The following is a 25,575-nucleotide window of genomic DNA, read 5'->3' on the forward strand; positions in this document are numbered from 1 at the left end:
CCACCCTCAATGTGATGGATGCATTTGGAGGTGGGGCCTTTGGAAAGAGATTAGGATAGATGAGGTCATGAGGGTGGAGCCCTCATAATGGGGTTAATGCGCTCAAACACTTCGGGAGAGAACACGCCTCCCCTCTCTACTCTCCACCATGTGAAGACACAGCAAGAAGACAGCAAGAAGGCACCCTAAAGACAGTCTCACCAGAACCCTGACCTGCTGGCATCCTGAGCTCAGACTTCCAGCCTCCAGAACTGTAAGATATAAATTTCTGTTGTTTAAGCCACCCAGTCTGTGATACTTGGTTAATAACGGCCAAAACTGACGAAGACAAAGATAGTCCCGTAAAAGTTATCCCATTAAACATAAGTTGTTGTCGGGCTTCTGAACTATGACCAAATTTACGTCTCTGCCAATTCAGTTAAAACAAACAGCTAATTTCATCAAAATATTCACCAATTTCTTGATTAAACTCCTCTCTATTGGCTTAAGAAGCTATGAGATATGAAAAATACAAGTAATTTTCTCCTTTCTTGCTTGAAGAAGAAATTAAACAACTTGGACAATTCAACAAGCCACAGTAATGTCTGAGTGCCCTTTCCCTGAGAAGATGAATTACTACACACAGCAGCATAAATAGCAACAAATAGCACATATGTTGTTTTCAAAATTCCTAGGAGAGTTTCATTGTCCAGAAGTTTTCATTTCTCTCTGTTTGGGTGTTGTTATTGGAGAACAGAAAAGATGGTGCCCACCGAGCACACTTGGCCTGGGGCCGTAATCGGTTGATACTGCTGTCTGCTATTTCTGCCCCTTTGAAGTAATAACTTGGTGTACCCACAGAATCTGGATGTTGGCTGCAGAGTAAACCTTCTGTGTCTGGTGTCTGGTCCGAAAAAATGTAGGGAAAAAAAGAACAGAAGAAATCTCACTAGGACAGAGCAAAACCATTTGGGGAATATCTGGATGTGATTCAGCATCATTTTAAGTAGAACACAAAGTGCATATACACAAAAAAATCTTAACTGCTCTCTTCTCTTGATATTTTAAAACTTCCATGTCACTGTCTGGAGGGGGTGGGGGGACGTGGGGGCAATCAACTAAATAAGTGAACAGAGAAAAGAGAATCACTCATGACTTGACCAGGTCCTAAATCATTGGCATTTACTGGATATGTGATTTCAGATAAGACAATTAATTTCAGTGGATGATTATCAATTTAGGGATATGCACACCTAGCATCATTACCTTGAGGGGATTAAATGAGCTGACATATATAAAGCCTTTAGCACACTGCTTAGCACAGAGGAAGTATTTAATAAATGTTAGTTCTATTGTCACTGAAAAATAAAAGGTAAATAAAGCAACCAGCTCTTCATTTTCTTTCTACTCATCATAGATTTATATGGACACAACCTGAAAGTGTCAACTTTATAATCATAGAATGTGAAAGGGCGGTTAAGAGCTCACCTGGCCTGATATTGTATTTGCCAAATGAGAAAAACTAAGGGCCACAGAATCTCAGTGACCCAGACAAGATGCCGGATCTAGAATGGGGATTCCCCCGTCTTCCTGGGCAGTGTGCTTTCCTCTAGACCCACTCAACATTCTGAATTATTTTACTAGTTCCTTTCAAATGATAAAACATCAAAAATGCATCAAACAGTTGATAACAGGGGCACCTGGTTGGCTCAGTTGGGAGAGCATGTGACTCTTGATCTCAAGGTCGTGAGGTGGAGCCCCAAGTTGGGTGTAGAGATTACTTAAAAATAAATAAACTTAAAAAAAAAAAGAGTTCATAACAAATCAAAGGGACTCACCTCACTCTGCATCTTCTGAGCTTCCTTTGAAGCTTGATATGAGGGTGTCTCAACAAATTCAAGCATTGATTTTCCCTTATTTTTCTCATACTCTTCTTTGTATTTAACCTTCATTGAAAAAAAGTATAAAAAGCACATAAAGCTCATAAGCCTTTATGCAAATAGAGCAAAGTAAAATAAATATATCCAAAATTAATCATCCTAGTTTCTAATATCATATTATTCTGGCCATTTGGGTTGGTCACTGGGTTCCCTGTGGTAAATGACATACAAAAAAAGTAAACAGGTAATATATAAAAATATTTAAGGACTAAAAATAATTTATAACTACGAAATGTAGTTCTAGGACTTGGATGAAGTAAATAGCTGCGATATATAGCTATATCTCATATTTGGGGTTAATATGTATATGCTCATGGTATACACATATATACATAGAGACAGAGACAGAGAAAGAGAGAGATCCCTGTGATGGCTTTGAATGTCAATCAGTAAATCATGAACAAGGAAGAAAACATAGGTGTGATTCTCTGTCTTCCTATCAAAGGGAAGACAGTGTTCTCTGGGACTGCTGACTTCTTCCATAGACATTGGGTAATACAGAGAGCTTTTATGTGATTGTTTTCAGTTTTGCCCTGCATTATTTAATAATATCATATCATGAATTATTTATTTCAATTACAACCAATCTCCATCTTATTTTAGTTTATAAAATGATCGATATTTTCTATCTCCTAATAAGAGAAACTAGAATTATATGTAAGCTGTCAGAGTGATCGGCTTTTCTTAGCAATATACCTTTTAAAATTAAATTCACAGAAAAGTTTTGATCATGATTCATTTCATTCAGAAATGTATTTTCATTAAAATTCTTATGTGTAAATAATTTTTTGAAATTGTTTCTTAAATTATATAATAATAGTAGTTTTAATGATGATTAAATCCAAAAGCAGTTTTTCAATACTTAGAACTTTGTGGTAGCAGGAAATGTAACAGGTTTTTAAATTCCTATTTGTGGGCCTGTTTTTGTTTCAGAGAAGTATGATAGAGTGATCAATGAAAGTGTCTGAAGTGTAGTAACATACTAGGATATGTAATAACATATGCCAGGATAAAACTTTGTGGGAAAAATTAAATAAAAATAAGAATACAAAGAGAAAAAAAATGTACGTTTCCAAACTTTAAAGGAGAGCCAATTTGTTTTTTTTTTTAATGAAGGTGGGTATCAAATCATTAAGGAATTTATGTTCCACAGGATACATTTAATGGAATGATGTAAAATTATATCTTAATAGATTCTGGAATGACATCTTTTGCAACTACTGAAACTCAGAATAAAAAAATGTATAGGTAACACCTCTAAAGGGAAGATTTTTTTTTTTATTTCTTTCAGGGAATACATAGAATTTTATAGTTGAAAGAAACATTAATTAATGTAAGGTAATTTTTAATAACACTTCTAACTCATCTGAGAAATTCTAATAAATTTCGCACCTGGAAAATTAATTTCACAGCTCGCGATAACAAATGAGTGCACTATAAAAACTGAAATCCTCATGAGATTTGGTCATCGTTTAATTAATTGATATATCATAAGTTTAAAATTGTGTGGAATAACTTATTTTATGAAATGCTTTTACACTGAAACATGGTTCCAGCTTTCCCACCCCAGTCATATAGAGAGAGTAGTGTCTGAGATTTTCTGAAGCGATGTTCACTTTCTCAGGAGGTACATTCTATTCAGCAGCCGCACCTTCTCAGTGGAGGTGCATGGCAGTGAGTGGCTAAAGCGTCCAGACAGGAAGGGCGCGCACCTGACTCTGGAGCGTGGCATTGCCTTTATGGTGCAGGTGTTCAGGAGCATCCGCGTCAAAATGATACATTCCTTTGTTTTCCTCAAAAAGCTTTCTATACTCTCGCTAAAACAGAGAACATGAACATAAATTCAGAATAAAAGAGACGAATTAGAACAACCATTACTTAGGAATGCAAACTGAAAAATACAAGCCAACAAGAGCTGCAAAGCTATCAAGTCCCATTGCAGTGGGCTGCTCTTGTAGATTACTGCCACTGAGTGAAACGGGCAATGCACCATAGACCAGCAGCTCTAGGTGGTCAATATGAGACACCTAGAGAAGCAGGGGACAATTAGCTGTCAAAACAACATAAAAGACGCTGGGGAGTGGCAATGGAAAAGCCAGTGATGGGACTAAAGTGAACAAGCAAGGTGGGCAAAATAAAGGCAATTTGTCCAGGCTTATCCTAGAATAGAAATGTGTTTGATAGTGCCTACAAGAAGAGAAGGAAAGAAAAGAAGAAAGAACAGAACAAAGGAAAGCTGGAGGCAGGAAAGGAAAGAAGTTGTGCATGAGGGTTCAGCCTTGAGGAAGACTGACGGGTCATAAGGAAAATAAGAGAGTGAGAAATAATTCAACTAATTTTCCTAAAAAGGGAGGGTAGGAGGTACCTGAAAGAGAAATAGAAGAGTCTGGGTATAGTTCGTTGAATTTTTAAGGTGAAGAAATTGGATTAAGACTATTATTTAGAGACACAGACAAAGTGGTGAATTTGGAAGAGATGCCAGATCTGGCAACCATGGGACACCAAATACAACAGGCCACGATGAAACAAAAATTGCTTTGTAATTTCTTTCATTGGAGACCGGACACTTTGTTATTTCACCTTATTTGGAAAAGACTTCTAGAGGTAAATGGTAACTCTCAAAGACTCAAGGCTTCCGAGACTTCAGCTAAAGCTGGTTGCTCGTTCAGCAGTGAGGATTTCAGGGAAAATGGCAATGTTGTAGGATGTAAGGAGAAGTAAGCCGCATTTTGAAAGGGAGTGGGAAAGAGCTGGCCAGAACAGAGCTGACATTCGGGTCGCTGCTCCAGGGATCTGAGAGTGAACCAAGAAGAAGGCCAGAGCCAGGGATGGGAAGGATGGATGCACACGAAAACGGCTGTTCCATGGGGACACAGCGTCAGTCCCCAGAGGCACTTCTGGGTGATTAGAGCACTAAGACGTGTGTCCCCCAAAACTCTAGCCAGAATAAAGTGAGGGAGTAAAACGCCCCAGGAAGCTCATGAAAGTGTTCCCGTAGTACATCTGTCAAGAAGAGAACGAGCTCTAAATTTTGGCTCCTGTGCTAATTAGAAAAAATAAATAAATAATCTCAAAGAATAACAGTATACTTAGAGACTTTATAATTTACTTAAAAGTTAGTTTATAATATGCAAATAAAATAATCATGAATTGAACATAACACACTAGAATATACTCCATACCAAGTTAAAATCCAGAACTAGTAAAGCCTAGGATATTATGTCTGCAATAATGGATATAGACTAAGGAAAGGTCAATAAATACTGTCCCCAATGATCTATTTTAGTGACAGAGAATTTCAGAAACTCTTATTTAAAAAACAAAAAACAAACAAAACGTGTTTGAAGGAAGATCTGCAAAAGAATTTTCAAGACCTGCTGTTCCTTACGTAATAGTCTCTGTTGCCTCCTAGTGGGAACGACACAGAGTAACATGCAATACATATTTTTCCATTTATGCAAAGTTACAAAAGAAATCGAAAGCTACTAGAGCTCTATTTTCCAGGGGGAAATGGTCCTTCAAAACTTTAGTTAGTACAGCTGTTCAAACTCAAAAGGATTAATTTTACTCTACACACTATGTGTTAAAAAAAAATGGTGATTTATACCAAAGACATTTACAGGTCTTTAAAAAAACAGCCATTTATAACCAACTGACAACTAATTTTGGCAGAATGTCTATTAAGCACTTTCTTATTCAATCTTTTGCTAAAATTAAGTTGCCTTTATAAATCAGCAAGATTCCAATTCTCCCCACATTAAAATCTAAAAGAGGGCAATTCTAATGTACAATAAATTTTAGCCAATGTATTATCATACAACTTTTATAAACAGACATTCCGCGTAACATATTTGAGTCTTAAACTTTCTCTCCCATGAAGTAATTATTCAGTCACAATTTTTCTATGGAGGAAAAAAATCTATAATCTAGGCAAAAGCACCACCTGAACCAAATTTAAACTTTTAAAATGGTATATACAATAAATGTAATATATGACTTTGCTAAATTTCTCTGCTGAAGTGGTGATAGGAACAATTTATATTAAGCTGTGATTTTTTTCACCATATAAAACAAAGGTCAATATTCTTGAAGAAAATATTGCCTAGGAGTGGCATGTATTCTTCCAGCTACCAAATTTTTAAATTACCACCATGATATTTTTACTGTCTTATTTGTGCACAAATCCTCATGTCCTCAGGAAATTTAACTCAAGTATGGATGGAGAATAGTCAAGGGCAGATGCCACTCAGTGATCAAACTGGGATGGCAAAGACTAAAAGTGAAGAAAGCAGCAGACTCTGAGAATAGAAACGTACCGACTTTTAGAAATATCCCTATGAATCATAGAGGAAAACGTGAACCTAAAAGGGCCACTCGAGGAGCAGAGAAATGTGTGCAGAAGTGGGAGGATGAGACTTGAAATGGCACGAAGCGTGAACGAAGTGTGCCGGACCTGAATCTAATTCTGCACCTGATAGTCCTCTATGCCTCCTTGCCTGCCCAACAGACAGCAAGAATGACAGACTGCTTTTCTTCCCAAGACCAGGGATAAAAGTCAGTTAATTAATTTTAAAATCTCTGTGAGTATGAATTATTTACACATGTAATCCATTTCAAGAAGGATGACATCGTTGGAGAAAGGAGGATTACAAAATAATGAACAGAAGTTCCAACACATCAAAGCCAAAGGTAGACATTTTTAAACCTGAATTGAAGCTGTATCTCATTATTCAATAGTTTGGGAATCAGGTCTGGACTACAGATTTTTTTTTTTAATCCAGGACTGTGAGCATATCTCCTGAAGACAATTGTTTTCAGATTCCTTTCCCAACAGAATTTTCCATCTGATCGTACCTGGCCCAAAGCAGATATTCAATACATCTGCATAATTTTGATCGAGTGAGTGAGCCTGTAATTATTAAAATAGGTGCAGAAAAAACTCGAGGTCAAATTACAGTTCATCATCACCGTGGGCCATTCTGAGACGTCGGCAATGGGGAACAGGTGAGCCGGGGCCATCAGTTTGAGAACCAGCGAAGTCAGGGTCCGCACGCTCCAGCAGCTAGGAGGTGAGGTCTGATGGAACGACCACTTGGCAGTGTGCACAAATACTTTCATTAGGACATGAAAAAAACACTGGCTCCCCCTAATTGCTCTGAAGAAAATGTGGAAACCCTCACAAGACTAAAAGTAGAGTGTCAATGTAACGTAGGATTTATTTTCAGGGAAAATACAAATTAGACTAAGACAATTTTGTATGTTACTGGGGCCTAGTATCAGACACTCTGCTCTAACCTGCGTAAAATAAAAGATCCTTGATTTAAGCCTGACCTTCAAGTGGCTTCAATCTCACTGGGAAGAAGAAAGAAAGAACACTTGTCCATGCACTTTGAAGCGTAGGTGTTCAACAAGAAAGTTTGCATTCAAGAGATGTTAAAGAGCTAGCAAGAACCCCCTTTGTAAAGCGACAGCTTTGGTGGGATTTAAGCAAGCTGGCCACTACTTTCCAATGAGTTAGTCATCCAGGGAGGCGTGGCGCCCTGGAAGGAAGGAGGTGCGCTCAGGAGCACTGCAGGCATCCCGGCTCCGTGGAGACACACGGCATCTCTAGTTGCCATCCAACAAACTTACTCGGCTGAGCATTTTGCTGGTTTTCAAAGCCTGATCTAAAAACAGGTTTGGGAGATCTGAGACTGGCTCGTGCATACTTTGAATGTCTTTCTTGTACTTCACCTATGAAAATAACATGGAACAAAATACCATCTAGGAGAAGAAAAGGTGCTTTTGCATTATCGCCATCATTATTTTTAATACATCATAAAGTACCGTTTAGTGGTAAATTAACAGGCGAATTTCCAAGTAGCCACTAGATGGTGCTCATTTACTACTGAATGAGTAAAAAAGTTACTTCTGGGGACTTGAACGCATTTTGATAATTGCTTTTATTGTTTACATATTTTAAAAGGCTGGTGTTCAGAGAATCAAGTAATTTTATTAGACATTCTGTTTTCAAAACAAAAAGATTAGCAACTTTATTCTTTAGAAATTACTACCTTATTTTAATTACGCTTTGGGGCAATTTCAGGGTTTTTGGTGTTTTTCATCCTGTTGCCTTATAGACCTTTTTCTTTTTTTACCAACTCTTTTGAAAATATAATAATATTAGTACTCATCATATTAAAATATTAATACAAAATATTTGATCACGTATTGTGTGATCAAACCACTTTACACGTAGACACGTAGCACATATTTAATCTCCACAACGACCCGAGTGGAGAGGTACTTTAAGTATCTCCATTTTACAGATATGTAAACTGAGGCACAGAAAGATGCAGGTATAGTATTAGGAGGTAGAACAGGATCCAAATCCAACCAATCTGATTCTAAACCTCGTGCTTCCAAGCACTATGCTCTAGGTTCCTTTAAGTGTATTCCAAATCTATTTGCTTTACACTTTTACACACACACACACACACACACACACACACAGGATAAAAACAAATAAGAAAAGGAAACCATTCTGATATTCCCAGTGATCCCAAAAGACCCATTTCAACTGTTGGTAACAAATACAAGTGAGTTAAGGCACACAAAAAACAATACCTACTAAACATCAGTGAAAGTAAGGTATGCTCAGTCCCAACCACCTGGCAGGAGTTGAAAGGTTTAAGGGATCTAACAAAGCAACAGTTCAACAGTTCTTCATCTTAATACGTGTAAAGGTACTCCCTACGCCCTTCAACAATAGCAAAGTGGTCCATTTTTCCCCGTTTCTGTTTTTACATTCTGCCTAATTCTAATAAAAATTTAAGGCATCTTTTCTTGTAAACTGAAACTTGATTATTTTTTTAAAACATAGGACGAAACCAAATCTGTGAAGAAGTATTTCACAGCATTTACATAAGGGATAGGAAAGAAGCCATAAGCCATTACAAGTGCAATTTCTGAAATTTTCTTTATTATAAACTACCATGTACTAGGTTGTACTTTACCGAAGCCCAATTTCCTGGGTATAATTACATGAGTTAACTATTGTCACAACCACTAATTTAAGATACTACACACTACTTTTTTTGCAAAACTCTGTAATCTATTTCTACTCTTGATCACATATACTAGTTTTATTAGCAATACTATTCTTACTTATTAACTAAATAGCAATCAGTAACCATTAATAGTAACTTACAATAATACATGTTTCTCAAAAGGCTTCAGGAAAATATGCTTCAGGGTTTTCAATTAAAATTACTTGGAAACTACATGATCTTGATTAAGTATAAGTTATTGCAATACACTCGGATTCTGAAAAAACAAGAATCAAAAGATATTGAAAATAATTTTCTATGAATCACAAGACATGAGGTACAAAGTAACTTACATCGCTCACCAGTGCGGTGGCAAGCTGACTTTGCCTAAAAGAAGCATTTTCAAGAGGATTGTAATGATGTTTCTTAACCTTCATTTCATTATCAAATTTTTCTTTGTATTTAATCTGCCATAAAAGAAAAAAAAACAGGGTAAATTAAATAGCACATGTATCTTTAAACTTTCAGAATGACACAGCTGATTTTTAATTAGATCAGATAAAAGCTACCTTAAAAACGAATGGTAGAAAAGTTTAAATTCGTGGTATTTTTCCCCTGGTAAAGCTTAATTAGGCATAAAAAATTTTTTTATGGAAAAACCATCTCTACTTGAACATTGATCATAAATGCAATTAGGCATGAACTCAAATCCTATTAACAAGAATTATACACTAATATCTCAGGATTTTTAAATGTCAGTTTCCATTTCTGCACTCTTATAATCTATGATGAATTAGAAATTGAGACCACAAATGAATGAAAGTCTATCACATTTAGAAAATGGAACCTGAGCCCCAGCATTTGAATATGAATTTTCCTGAGGGAATTATTCCAAATACAGGACATGGTTTGGACTACGGTTTTTTCTCATCATTTCCCATTTGTTCAAAAATTCATTTTTAGGGATTACATTTTCTGAAATGTCCTGGGTCTATTTAATGTCAATTTTTATTCCTCTGCTTCAGCTCTCTGCAGTTGTATTCAGCAGCAAACTATCTGTAACATGCACTCTGAATTATTTTTTCTCCTTTTTAAAGTAGTCTTAGGGCAATCCAAGAAAGGATTATCCACTTATCCTACAGAACTATATAATTCTCTATGGATAGAGAAATATGTGAATGTAGGTTATGATAACTATCTGAAATACAGATACAAATTCTTTACCAAAAACAAAAACAAAAACAAAAAAACTAGTTACTCAAATCTCACACCTCGTTGGATGCCTGTCTCCAGGAAGGGATGCACAGACCTCAAAAGCAGAACTATTTTGTTCTCTTGTCATAGTTCTACACTATTACAATTCTCATCATATTTTGTGTCCTTACAGGATTCTCATAATGCACCTTTATTCATACATCTTAAAGCCCTGCCTCGAAGTAATTTTTATTAAGAAGCAATTTGGGAATGGCTCACATTATCTATTTTAATCGAGTGTATATTGGGTGATGTCTTCCTCAAGGACACATGTCAGATACCTGTGGGAGGGAGATAGCTAGTGAAAATCTTGGGGGGAAATACATTTGGAAAAGATTCCAACATGGTTTACAGGACATATTTTCTGTTGAGGTTCTTTTTTTTTAAGATTTTCTTTTTTTTTTTTTTTTTTTTTTTTTTGACAGCGAGAGAGGGAACACAAGCAGAGGGAGTGGGAGAGGGAGAAGCAGGCTTCCTGCTGAGCAGGGAGCCTGATGTGGGGCTCGATTCCAGGACCCCAGGATCATGACCTGAGCTGAAGGCAGAGCCTTAACGACTGAGCCACTCAGGCGCCCCCTGTTGCAGTTCTAACTGCTAATAATAGCTTTCTGATTTTCACATTGTCTTACAAATTCAAGCAAAACCTCATTTATTCTAATAGTTTGGGAAGGACTCTATAAAACAAGAAAAAAATCTGATTTTGTAAAAAAAAAAAAAAACTATTTTATGTCTTGTAATCAGGAATATCGCCAACGAAATTAATTTGGACCTCATTCACTACTTTCCATAGCCAAGGCTTTCCCTACCTGGTCCTCCCCTAAATACACAATTCCATTCCCTTTGCACTCTCCACATCCTTCTGCTAAGGGCACTCTTCACCATATTTTAATCTGTGCTTTTGTCTCTCCAGGTTTTTAGTGCCTAAAGGGTATTTACTTGACAATGAGAGAAGACTCTCTTAACTGACTTCTACTTGAATGGCACTCTTTTTTTTTTTTTTTTTTTTTTAAAGATTTTATTTATTTGACAGAGAGAGACACAGCGAGAGAGGGAACACAAGCAGGGGGAGTGGGAGAGGGAGAAGCTTCCCACTGAGCAGGGAGCCCGATGTGGGGCTCGATCCCAGGACCCTGGGATCATGACCTGAGCCGAAGGCAGACGCTTAACGACTGAGCCACCCAGGCGCCCCTTGAATGGCACTCTTGACTCAGCCAGATAGGCTAACACTCTCCACTTACTGAGTAAAACATTCTAACTGATGGCCTGGGTGCCCTGAACATGCTCAGCTGGTAGCTATTTACCCATCAACCAATTCAGCTATGCAGTCTTGGCTTGCATCACGTTTTCCTTCAGTTATTCAAATTCTCCAACCCCAGCCACCATAAGTGTCTTGGTTACTTATTAGCTAAGTGGCAAGAAATAGGTTTATATCCTCTCTGAGAACCGAGAGCCTGTCCTACTGTCTGCACACAACACAGAGCGGGTAGAACTTGGAAATTAACCTGACACATTCTCACCCGCTCTGAAACCCGGCATTTGTTCTTCCCAAGTGAAGGTATGTTTTTGAAAAACCATCATCCATCCACATTGTGAAGACTCATCCTACCTCACAGTAGGAACTCAACACAGGCTTGGTGTAATGAGTAGAGGAAAAAGGAGTCATCACAATGTGGGTGGATGATGGCTTTTCAGAAGTCCATGAGGTAGGAGGGGTTCCTTCCTGAGGTTGGGAGTGTGACCAAGATCTACTCTGTCAAGACTGGAGTCAGTAATCTTTCCAACAGCAAATCTGACTGGATCACACTCACTTAAAAGTGGTTTAAAGGTATGCCCAGCACTTCTACTCCCATTAGCTAGGAATATAAACTTGCCAAAAGTCAACTGAGTTTGTCCCTAACCCCGTTTATGCTAGCTGTATTTATCATAATCACATAATTTAATTTAATACTGCAAACACTGACAAATTTACCGTAAAAAGAAAGTTATCCCTATGAAAACTACGTTATTTCCATGAAAGACTTAATGAGAGCAATTCCCTAAAAAAAAACTGCTATCAAATTAAGGGTAGTCAAGACAACCAGAAAAGTCAGGAGTGGGATGTAAATAATGTAGAAGTTTCTGGAACTCAGAGAGACTGGCAGTATGTCTGAGCAAAATGTCTTTCAAAAGGCAAATCATAGACCAATGCATTGTGATTATAGTTTGCAAGAAAAACAACACAAAACTCCAAACCACAGCTTCGTTTGCAAAGAAAAAGACTTTTTACTACATCAAAAGTTTGGTGAATAAATGTACATATATGCGTTTTGTGTTAAACTAAAATGTTAAGGTACGTGTATGATCTTTATACTTCCTCCTTCAACTACCTTCTTCATTTAACTGACTGAGTACAGGTCTGAATAGGATAAAAGGCTTCCACTACACATGTATTACTATATATATATATATATGCATATGTGTGTTTATACACCTGTGCCCACTAAGTCCCCATCTGTGAGCGAGGCCCTGGAGACATTCAGTAAGGAATAAATTTGATCACATCCAGGCATGACTGGTGATGATTAAGCACAAACTCCGGAATGGTGAGCTGACTGCAACAACAGAGAGCAATGGGAGGCCATGGACGGTGTTTTGCGGTGGATCCTCTTCAAGTCTGGGGAACTGAGGGTATGTACATTACGGCTTGAAGAGAGTGTGCTTAGTGAGTGGAAGGGGGGAGAGGCATGAGTAGGGGGCGTCCTGATGGAGTGTGCCCGAGGGAACAGCACGTGGAAGGGCAGAGAGAGGCACGCACAGCATGGTCAAGGAATTTAAGAACACAAGGGTAGCGGAGGATGGAGATTACAGGAGGGACTGGAGAGCTGGAATGACCAGGCCCTACAGAGCCCTGTAGCTGTCACGGATCTTGGTTGTCATCCAAAGGCCAGTATGAAGTCATTTTACGCATGTCTGTGATTTGAGTAGATTTGCTATTGGAAGGATTTCTGACTCCAGACTTCACAGTGTATCTTGCTCACACTCCCAACCTCAGGAAGGAAGGAACTCCTACCTCATGGTAGGAACTCAACACAGGCTCAATGTAATGAGTAGAGGAAAAATGAGTCATCGCATTGTGGATGGATGATGGCTTTTCAGAAACATACCTTCACTCAGGAAGAACAAATGCTGGGTTTCCTAGCAGGTGAGAATGTGTCGGGTTAATTTTCAAGCTTCACCCGCTCCGTGTGCCCTCTGCCCCTCGTGTAACTGTGCTGGCATGCAGAGGGTAGGAGGGGTTCTCTGTGCGACAGATGATATAACCTGTTTTTGCCACTTAGCTAATAGATAACTAGATGTTCATGGTGTCTGAGGTGGTAGAATATGAATAACTAAAGGAAAACTTGATGCAAGCCAGCATTGCATAGCTGGATTTTGATTAGATTTAAATAGTTCAATGCAAGCAGAACCCTGCATTTTTTTTCACCTGATGTTTTAAAAGATAAATTTATATAATACTACCCTGTTATTAAAGATGAGTTTTCCCTGGAAAGACTAGATTGGACTATTTTCTAATTTGGGACAGATTTCAGTTATCTGTGCATGTCTGCTCTCCCGTCTGACAGTGAGCAAGGAATAGATCTTTATTCATTTTTTATCCCAGTGCTTGGCATAATGCTCTGAATAGATTTGGCACTTACTCTATGTTTATTAAAGAAATATAAATTAATTATGAACATGATAGGCAAAAACTCTCATGACTCATAGAATGAGTCACACCCTGAGACAGGTGTTGGAACTATAATACCTCTCTAATTCTCCAAGTCCACACACACACATATATGCACACACGCATGCGCATGCACACACACAGTCACTGTTAAATTGATTGGAATTCTATCCCATTAAAAAGAAAAAGAATGTAAAAGGAAATGGAAAACAATAGACTTTAAAATATTATATTGAATCTGTATTGCACTTTACAGTTCCTGCTGGACTTTTATTCACTCACTCATTCATTCATTCATTCATTCATTCCAGAAATATTTATGTAATGCACACTCTGTGTCAGTTACTGGGCTCAAGAGTGCTGAGGAATCAGCTGGTAACTGTGTTCAAATACTTGAAAAAATGTAAAAATGGCATTTGTTCTACTGCAGAAGGTAAAGTTAGTATTGACGGGCAAAAGTTTTAGCCAACGAGATTTCTGCCGATTATAATGAAAAGAAGTTACATTTTGGTTACTACCTGTAGGATATGTAGAAATTATTCCACTGAACATGAGAAACGTTTTCTTGAAAGCCTTCTCTGACCTCCCAAAGTAGAATATGTCCTGCTGATACAGCTTTGAAACACCCCACATTTGCCCAGTCACACAGATCACGCCCTTGCTTTAATTATCTGCAAAACTGTCTGTGCCGCGGGTCTTCCCCATTAAGCTGTAAGCTCAGTGAAGCGGGGGCTGGATCTGTCCCGTTCACCCTTGAAAATCTAACCCCAAGCACAGTGTGTAATATCTGCTTCAGTAACTGTTTCTATCCACGGATGGATAATATTGAGGAGGAATTTTTTCACTGAAAAGCAGGACCAGGTAACTTCCATGGTGTCTTCAAATTTTGATATAGCCTTGTGATAGATTTTGATGAGAACTTTATTTTTTTTCATTCCTTCAGCATATTTTTACTTAGAGTAATCGTTTTTAAGTTTTAATATCCACCTCAATACCTCAAGATCATTCTTTTTATTTTTTTTTAAAGATTTTATTTATTTGACAGAGAGAGACACAGTGAGAGAGGGAACACAAGCAGGGGGAGTGGGAGAGGGAGAAGCAGGCTTCCCGCTGAGCAGGGAGCCCGATGTGGGGCTCAATTCCAGGACCCTGGGATCATGACCTGAGCTGAAGGCAGATGCTTAACAACTGAGCCACCCAGGCGCCCAAGATCATTCTTTTTAAAATGGGAAAATAGGGCGCCTGGGTGGCTCAATTGGTTAAGCGACTGCCTTCGGCTCAGGTCATGATCTCAGGGTCCTGGGATGAGCCCCACATCGGGATCCCTGCTCAGCGGGGGGTCTGCTTCTCCCTCTCCCTCTGCCTGCCATTCCCCCTGCTTGTGCTCTCTCTCTGTCAAATAAATAAATAAAATCTTTTTAAAAAATTAAAAATAAATAAAATGGGAAAATACCAGTTTTGAAGGATCATCTAAGTACATGATTCTACTTTCAAAAATTGTTAGCATTCTATCTATTCAGTTGGTATTTCCTGAGGGATTCTCTGTATTAACCTCTATGCTGGGCACTGGTTTTACTTGTTCCTGAGGATAACAAACTCACGTTTAGGTGATATAATCAGAAATGATCAAGTAGGCATTACTGAATACCAGAGATCACAGAATTGATGTTTTGGGGAGAATAATAAAAATCCCAAATTCACATTCTTTCAAAATATGCATGGGAATTTGGTATGCCTCACATGTCGTGAGCACTGGTCAGCTTAGGTCCTAATGAGGGTGGCCTGGGGGCATAAATTACACTTCTTAGGAATAACTGGGTACATAAAATAAGCTATTCAGAACTAAATGCCATTCCAATGCAATATTTTCCTGAAAGTATTTAATAGAAGTCTGATATTTTAAAAATATAACAAATTATAATAAAGTACTCTCGTGACATCACTAATTAAGCACAGAGTAATGCAAATGATCCCAAAATTTGTGATTATACTTCATGCAAAATCATGGTTATGTCTGCATGGAGGTTTGAAATCCATTCACACCCTTTTTTTCCATTCACACCCTTAATTCATGATTCAAATATAGAAATGTATTACATACTATCTCAATACAAAATTATCCCCCTCAGACTTATTCGTCTAACCAGCACACAACTCCTTTCTGGAGAACTTTATTTTTTTTTAAGATTTTATTTATTTATTTGACAGAGAGAGAGACAGCGAGAGAGGGAACACAAGCAGGGGGAGTGGGAGAGGGAGAAGCTTCCCACTGAGCAGGGAGCCCAATGTGGGGCTCGATCCCAGGACCCTGGGATCATGACCTGAGCCGAAGGCAGACGCTTAACCGACTGAGCCACCCAGGCGCCCCTGGAGAACTTTATTTTTGAAGATTTTACCACTATTATGCACTGGGCTATACCCCCTAAAACTTGAATTTTAAAATTCTGTCTAGCCTTTCCAGGTTATTTCTGTAGTATGAAATTAGTTATTTAAAATATATCTGTCACTCTTATCCTTGTAATAAACGTAGTAAGAAGCAAAGTGCTGTGAAATTTATCTCTCTCTAAGCTTGAGTGCTCTGTGTGATCTGATTCAAAAATGCCTAAGGAACAAAAATGCAAGGGTTTCCCTCATTAATTAACCACAGAGTAAAATAACTGCATTACATAAAAAACACTTAGCAGACCCTGACACCCAACAGTTTCTTACCTCTTGCTGTAAGGTTTGTGCTTAAATGAAGTGAGAGAATAGCTAAATGGTTTCAATGGGTCCCTTGCTCACCTTCTGACTGGTTCACTCACTCACTACACATACACACCCAACATCCTATTTTCAACCCACGCTTCACACAGCTGAGTGTCTATCTCTTCACCCACACTCACATCTCTAGAGGCAATGCTTTCCCTTGACCAATTGGTTTCTCAAGACCATCTGAGAAAGGGAGAAATAGGCATTGGGTTGGGTGATTTTGCTATGATTTTAAGGTAAATATTACCCCTTATGCCTAAGTCAATCACTTTGGAAATAAATGAAAAGTTACTTACACTCAGGATTGATTTTATTTACATTATAAATATCATCAAATCTAATGGTCCTGATGTTTACCAACTTTTTTTTTTGTAATATAGGAAAGGTGTAGAGGATCAGAATCCTAAAAGTTTATAAGGAATTTTAACAGATTTAGCAAGACTTTCAGAGGCCCACACTTGGAGAAAACAGTGGGACAGTTAAACCACAATAGTATCACTTAAATTCATTCCTCATAACTGCTTCTGGACAAGGCAGTGTTTCAAAGATCTGAAGCCTGACTTCTAAACCCTGTAGTCCGAAGCTTCGCCACAAGGGGCGCTGGGCTCCGCAGCACCACCTATGGATCAGATTCAGAGTCAGAAAAAGGCAGAAAAAAGCAGACCCCAAAGGAAAGCTTTTCATCACAGCCAGAGAAACAACTGTTAGGAAGAAAATGGAAACTCTGATAAGTATACCTTAATTATCGGCAAAAATGAAAAGTAAACAACACGTACCTATACAATGCCACATATCTATACCTCCAATTTTGGATGAAATTGAACTAAAAGCTGTCAAAGAGAGTATAACCAGATTTTTATGTAGAACTTGCCATAAAATTAATAGTATTTCCAAGTCTGAATTTTACACAAAATCATATCCCTGTCCTTATTTCCATAACAAAATAACATCTTACTGATTTTGCACCAACTGTGAATGATCTAGAGAAATTTGTTTAATTGGTCTATATATATTTATTGAAGTCCAGTCCATGCCATTCTATAATGATGAATTAAACACATGTCAACCCTGTCCCCATGAAGCCTGCTGTGTGGTAATAAAGGAGATATTTAAAACATACACATATAGGGGCACCTGGGTAGTTCAGTCAGTTAAGCGTCTGCCTTCGGCTCAGGTCATGATCCCGGGGTCCTGGGATCAAGCCCCGCATAAGGCTCCCTGCTCAGCGGGGAGTCTGCTTCTCCCTCTCCCATTGCCTCTTTCCCCCATTAGTGCTCTCTCTCTCTCAAATGAATAAAGAAAATCTTTTAAAAAAACATACACACATATATATAAATATATGACTAGTACAAATTGTGTTAAGAACAATAAGGAAAAAGAACTGAGAATAAAGGAGAGAAATACAATTTAAATTGGCAACTCAAGTACATGACCTTGAAGCCAATACTTGGGTGTAAAGAGATTGGCTGGGAGAGTGCTTGCCAGGAAGGGAAATGGGAGATTCTCCAAACCAATTAACATCCCCATTCAATTTGAGGACAATATTTATAATTAAATTTTAATGGCAATCTAAAATGTACTTTTTATGTTTCAAACCCATTCTTATCAATATGTCACATGCAATTTTAGAACAAACACTAGTTATTATAAATACAAAAGTTTCCTTGATGTTATAAAACTAAAAGAATTCCATTCATCACATAGATAAATTTCTAGTAATAAATTAAGACGATATATGAATATATTAAAAATTAACTGCTCTTAGAAGAATTTTTTAAAACGATGGCTTCAACAGTTACTCCACTAACATTTAAGATACTTATAAATACACCAATCTCATTATCTTGGCAGACAAGATTTCACTTTAATTTTTTTACTGATTTTTCTCTTAACTACTTGACCATAATTTTATGTGCCTTCTAGGTTTAAACAAGGAAACTTTACAACTAGGGGGGCAAAGCTATTGTACAAGTTAGCAGGAAGGGTTTTGTGTTTCCACTACCTTTTCTGGGTTCAATCCCACAAAGCATAATTTACTGGTAAATTGGGAGAATTCTGCCCCTTGCTTTCTCATTCTCGGCTCTTCATCAGGCAGCTCTTACCGCCACAAACCTTGAGCACCATCTCCTCACTCCCCCCCTTCCCTGACACAGTGATCCTGGTACCATCTGCTCTCTCCTTCCCGCCCCTGCCCCCAGGTGCCCTGCTTCTTGCCATTCCTAAATCACTTTCCTTCTTGATATTTCTTTGCCTTTGAGTGCTCCTGTATTCACAATCTGACATTAGGTTAGGAGCAAGAGAATATTTAGGTGATCTTCAGAGTTGCCGATGAAAATAATAAAGCAAACTTTCTGCCCTTGTCTCTAGTTCATACACCTGAAAATACAAATGGAACATATCAAGTTCATTCCAGAAGTCCTATATATTCACCTACCCACTTTTCCTTTCTTCTGATGAGCTTTTACACTATGAGAGCAGCAAGAATGTCATGGAGAAAATAAAGATAATAGATACAATGTAATTTGCAAATTGCAACTTGCTTAGGTATCTGATTGTTCAGTTGCTAAAGGATTTGGATTTTTTTAAAAACCTGCCTAAAAACCGAGATAGGAGCAAATGGTAGGATTTCTGGTGACTGAATTTGAAATATCAAAATTAAAGCTCAAATACCAAACTTTTCTGCTAAGAACTCTCAAATAAGATCATGAAGGAATGAATTTCCAACTGGAATCTAACGGCCAGTGTGGCTATTCCTGCTTCAATCTGTGCGTAAATTCCTGTAAAAGTGCAGAGTGAAAAGCTATTCTGAATATCGGCAGTTAAATTATTCTTGTGAAGTTACATAGCATTTCTATTAGCCAGGCAGCATTTTAACCCTGACAACAAGCCTAAGAAGTAGGTATTGTAGTCATTCCCATTTTACAGATGAGGAAGCTGTGTCCAGGGTCACTGAACCAGCAAGAGGCAGAACCTGGAGTTTAGCTCAGGCAGTCCTGCTCCAGAGCCCATTTTCCTAACCTCTCAACCAAACCATACTGTTTTTCTAGAATCTGCTGCTTCTCCTATACAGTCGATGGGAAGTCTTTGTCCACAGAAAAGGCCGAAGAAGAGTTGCTGAATGTGCGCTACTATGCTCTGCCTCTTCAGGCCCTGCCCATCTCGGGCCCTGGACGAGAATGTGTCCCCAGGCTCTTAGCGCATCCACAGCCTCCTGAGTCATAAAGTTGTTCTGTAAATGAGAGTGCCTTCTACATCATAAAACAGTGAATATGAGGCGCACTGACATTCAGGTGTCTCTCTTTTACCCTCTTTGCTCATTTTCACCCCACGACCAGCAAGTTGTCCCAAGTTCTGAGCACCCCATGTGTGGACCAAGATGGTAGCATCCCAGCTGGCCTCCGGGACGCTCTCCTCTCATGCAGCCTTATCTCCTGCACAGTGCTGCCATGCTAACCTTCCTTAAATAGTATCTTCTTCACAATGCTTCTCTGCTCAAAATTTTCTGTGACAATTCATTTCCTACCTGAAGGAGGGTACTTGAGTGGAGGGTACTTGAGAGACTATTGTTAAAATGGTGAGAAGTAGTAGTGGTGACTCCTTTTCTCAATTCAACTCTACAACGCTCCCGATTATTACATTTGAAATCACTTTTTCTTCTGTACCTTTTCTTGTATAGAACATATTATTCCTATTCTGCTCCATAAATATGGCCCGCAGTCCAAATGAATACAACACTGACCCATTTACCATCATCACAGCATCTCAACTCCTCCCAGATTTCCATGTGTATTTATGATTCCCCTCTCCTTGCTGGGAGTCTCTCCTGTCTGTCAGACCCCTTTTCTCTGTCCTGCACATTCCCAACCTTTATTTGGGGTCTTCCCCTGAGCAGACCTTTCAGTCCATCTTAGCTCAAATCTACCTGTTACACCAAACCCTTCCAACTATACACCCCTCACTGATGTCCTTCTCCACACTCACAGGACATGACAGATAAATGCTTTACTGGCATTTCTCTTTCTACTAGTAAATTTGAGCATCATTTAAAATGTTTATTGACTATTTTTGTTATTATGTTGCTCTTCTATAACTGTTCATTCATCTCCTCTACTCATTTTTCTATAGGGCTTTAGTCTTTTTCTTTTCAATATTAAAGAATTTTTTATACTCTAGATATAAAAATGTTCTCATCATTTGCATTACAAATGCTTTTCCAAATATTTGAAGACCACTGCTCTTCTTTCTACATTTTAAAAAGCTTTCCTCAGACACTTCCTTCTCTATAGACAATCTAATTTACTTAATTTATTCAAATATTTCATTTGATTCAAAATGCTTAAAAAGTCTGTTTGGATTCTAGCTGGAATTGCATGGGATTTTTTTTTTAGAAAAAATTTTCAAATTTTATTTATTTTTTTAAAATAAACTCTACCCCCAACATGGGGCTCAAATTCACGACCGCTAGATCAAGAGCTGCATGGTCTACTGACTGAGCCAGCCAGGTGCCCCTTGTGTGAAATATTTAAAATTAATTTTGGAAGAATGAACATTTCTATGATACTGAGTACTGAGACTCCTGAGCTAGAGCATAGTTGGTTTTCTCATTGGTTCAGATGTCATTTCATGTTCTTCAGTCTGATTTTATAGTTTTCTTCATTTACACCTCTCCATTTTGAAATGTCATCCAACTTTTGCAACTTGAGGAATGCATATTTTCAAAGGTGAAAACACCATAACTATATAAAAGTTGCTTTTGATGCTATTATTTTTAACTTGGCAAATATTATCATTTTCCATTGAAAGAGTTTTAATTCTATGGTCAGGTATGCTTAACTATCCTTTTATAGCTTCTGGATCTCCGGTCCTTTTAAGACCAACTCTGTCATCCCTATGTGATATATATATTCTCCTGGGTTTTCTTTTAAGATTTTAAAATTATTTTATTGTTTATATTCACATCTCTAATCCATCTGGAATTCATTTTGTATATAGGTTAAGATTCAGGTCCAATTTTATTTTTACTCTGATGGATGGAGAGTTATGTCAGCACCATTTATGAACTAATATAACTTTTTTCCCACTGACTTGAACCAACACTTTCATCATATATTAAATTTTTATACATATTGGAATCTATTTCAGGATTTCCTATTCTATCCTACTGATTATTTTATCTCTTACTGTACTAATCCCATATTGATTTAATTTCAGTGGTTTTATATTATGTTATGGTAACCCATAACTTAAGTTCTCCTTCACTGGTCTTCATTTTCATACTTCTAAAGGCTCTTCTCAGGCATTTCCTTTCCATTCAAACTCTAAGATCATTTATCCATATACTTGAAAAAATCTATTGGCTTGTAATTGAAATTGCATGACATTTGTATATTAATTTGGGGAGAGTCTCAATTTTTATCTACCGAGACATTCAGCCAAAAACATGACATGTCTTTATACTTTTTCAGATCTTGTTTAATGTGCTTCCATAAGATTTCAAAGTTTTCTTCATTTGCATCACCTCTTTCTTATTTTGTGATTAAATTAGAGCATATGAAAATCGATATTTTATTACCTAGTTAAAAACTGTGTGTATGTGTGTATAGATAGACAGCAATCTAATTATTGACCTAATCTAATTTAATTGATACCACGATTGCAGAATTCTAGAAATCCTAGGAAATGTGACAACATGGCTAACCTCATTGAAAAAGGTTAGACTTTGAGCCGGGAGAAAAGAAAACTTTGTTTTGCGCTTAAAATTGGACTCATTTTATCTCTTACTGAAATTTGTAATTATTGCAATCCTATCTGAAATGGTTTCAGAAACATTATCTTTGCATATTCTTGCAATTAAAGATATTATCTAAAATGAAATAGTTTCCTGTGCCACTAGAAACAAAATCTCTGAATAAAATCATTGTGGAATCATCACTAGAGTCTTACTTGACTAGAAAGTTTAGAAGCTTCCACAGCATGTTCGAAATCTGGTCTTCCGATTACAGCAGGCTCTTTATTCATTTCTCCTTGCCCTTTCTTGTATTCTGCCTAAAATGAATAAATAAGAGAATGTTAAATATTTCTACTTTCCAATGAAGAATTATATTAATATTAGCTGAAATAAAATATAATAGACCCTCTATCCATAAAAAAACATTCCTTACAATACACCGAACACAAAAATGCTGACTGGTAGAACAGAAATTGACTTAGTGTGGTTAATCAAATTCAACTTTTTTTGTAGTAAATTAATTATTAAATTTGAGTCTATGTATCCTGTCATCATCATTGTGCTTATGTATAAACACTGAAAAAAAATTAGGAAAAATTACTGGAATTGAGATCCTGCCTTCTGCAGACAGATAGCTTGTATGGCTCCTTTCATCTTAGGAACTGATTTAACTCCGTTTGGTTAGCATCAAGTTAAATCTTGTAAATAGTTATTAATTTTTAAGTGAGTATAGTCTCTGTTATTCAAACATTTGGTCTGTGTGAAGCCATCATTTTAACCAGGGTGCAAGTTATGTTTAAGTAAAATGGTATTAACCAGTAAGGATATCTTGGAGAAGATATGATAAGAAAAGAGCCAAAATGTGTAGAAAATGTACAAGGGTAAATGGTGGCAAAAAAAGAATCTGCACAATTAACAGTAGCACAATAGAAACAAGGCCAAGTGAAGTTCTTTGGGACAGGGAAAGGTGAGAGACCAGATGACTAACAAAGTTGACTTTCAGGCTGAGGCATCCAAACGTTACCTTAACGCCCGAAGAGCACTTACTTCTCTTAAAGTATGACAGCATTAGCCATAGTCAAGGTGAATTTGGGCAGTTTCTGCATATACCTGAATAACTTACACAGTCAAATGGATATTTCAGATAAAAAACTTGAGATGTCATTAATTCAGATTGATTAATTTCACTAATTAAATTAACCATTCAACCACCAAAGTCATGTGTTGTCTCCTGAAAAAATAAGAAATCATTTCTGCTCAAGATAACAAAGAGAGATTACATTGCTTATGATCTTGGAGATCTGTGTTGCCATCTTGATGTCTGGTCTGTTGAGATCCGCACTGTACATGTGGGTGTCCTGCACATCTTTTCTATAAGAAATCTGATCAAAGAGACAGTTTTGATTGAAAGAAAGAAAAAGAAGAAATTAGTAATTTTATAGAGCTACCAATCTTAATGTCTATACATCATTTATCCTTGCCATAATCATCTTAGAGAACCCACCGACCATAAATTGTTTTTTTAATTTTTTTATGTACAACATTTATTTGAATAGATACATTATTTTCTCTCCCATACCTAAGTCTCACTAGCATTACTGCATATGAACTGGATTCATACAACCTAAAAAATGTGAGCCCAAGACTTGGGCACAAAATCAATCTTACAGAATCTTACGGAATTCTTATGGAATTATCACCTTAAAAGCATGTCATTACGTGTAAGAGTGTATGTACATATTCACACACAGAATATCCTCAACAAGGGCTTTAACTTGCCCATCACACAGTCTCAACCCCCAGTGGATGCAGGGTAAGCCCAGTACATGAGTGTAGAAAAATCACTTCCTGGGGTGAGGGTGTGTGAAGCTGCTCCTCTCCAGCTCTCTCTTCTTTTTCTGACTGGACTCTTAAAATGCCCATGTCTGGCAAGTCTAGTCATGTGTACTGATATTTTTATTACCTAGCAAATATCAATGCAGTGACTTGAGCCTCCAAAAATAAAAGCAATGACATTAAGGAACATCCATTCTCTGAATGTACATGAGATACAATCAAACCAAAGTGTGGAAAATAGACATTTAAAGAGAAAAATGCATGTAAATTTTACCAAATGTACTTTAGACAATGGTGGTTATTTAGATTAACTCCACTGACAAACAGGGGGCAAGACCAGATGAGAACTGGTATAACATCCCACAGTCAACACCTCACCAGTCTGTCCATTTCTCTGCTTCCTGAGGTCAGTCATGAGCTGAAGGAGTATTTATCTATTTTCCAGATGTAATTCTATTTGGCAATATCACCAGGGGCTGGTCAACTTGTCCATTACATTAGTTCTATTAAAGTTCTAACGCAAAGGGGGCAGCAATGGTCATTTTTAAGACCTTCATTTTTTTGAGGCATAGAAAGGTAAAACATAGAAATGTAAAACAACATCAATACAAAATGCACAATTAATTATATTTGTACAAAACAAGTATTTCTATTGTTGCCTGGAGACTTTCCACAATAGCATCATCTAAGGTACTTACTCAAAAATTAGATTCCTGAGGTCCATCCCCAACCCTACATAATAGAATTTCTGAAGAATCTGCATTTTAATGAATTCTCCTGTTAATCAATATGAGCCAGTGTTCTAGATAATATCAATGTATCTTGTTATTTTCCTTTCAATCTTGCAGAGTTAAAAAAACATTTGTACTTTCTCATTTCTTTCAAAAATAATATCAGGTATAGGAAGTGAAAGGCTCCCTACGCATTATATTATTTTATTTCAGTGAAATATTTATATACATTTCTATTTACTCTTTTAAGGGCTTGCATTCGCCTCACCACCAAGACTGTTTTTATTTTTTTTTTATTTTTTTTAAAGATTTTATTTATTTGACAGAGAGAGAGACAGCGAGAGCAGGAACACCAGCAGGGGGAGTGGGAGAGGGAGAAGCAGGCTCCCCGCCAGAGCAGGGAGCCCGATGTGGGACTCGATCCCAGGACCCTGGGATCATGACCTGAACTGAAGGCAGACGCTTAACGACTGAGCCACCCAGGCGCCCCCAAGACTGTTTTTAAAACAATGTTTATAATCATGAATCTAACAAGTGAACACAACTTCAATAGAATTAACATAATTTCAGCAAGAACATCTGTTTTCTTCAGTATTTCTGTTTTCATAGGCTTTACTGTCACAAG

General features: G+C 37.5%; 1 protein-coding gene across 4 annotated transcripts in view; it reads right to left on the reverse strand.

Moving 5' to 3' along the window:
- NEBL (nebulette) overlaps positions 1-25,575 on the reverse strand; it is a 342,127-nt gene that overhangs the window by 59,894 nt on the left and 256,658 nt on the right. The window contains exons 6-10 of one of the 4 annotated variants that reach the window (XM_036100133.2): positions 23,664-23,765; positions 22,599-22,700; positions 9,301-9,414; positions 3,632-3,736; positions 1,818-1,925 (exon numbers count right to left, since the gene is read on the reverse strand). The exons of the other annotated variants lie outside the window; for them this stretch is intronic. Coding sequence (XP_035956026.2) covers positions 1,818-1,925; positions 3,632-3,736; positions 9,301-9,414; positions 22,599-22,700; positions 23,664-23,765 — 531 coding nt within the window. The remainder of the gene's footprint in view (positions 1-1,817; positions 1,926-3,631; positions 3,737-9,300; positions 9,415-22,598; positions 22,701-23,663; positions 23,766-25,575) is intronic. 4 annotated transcript variants of the gene reach the window in all.

This window comes from Halichoerus grypus, chromosome 6, assembly GCF_964656455.1.
Source record: "Halichoerus grypus chromosome 6, mHalGry1.hap1.1, whole genome shotgun sequence".
Lineage (NCBI taxonomy): Eukaryota > Metazoa > Chordata > Mammalia > Carnivora > Phocidae > Halichoerus > Halichoerus grypus.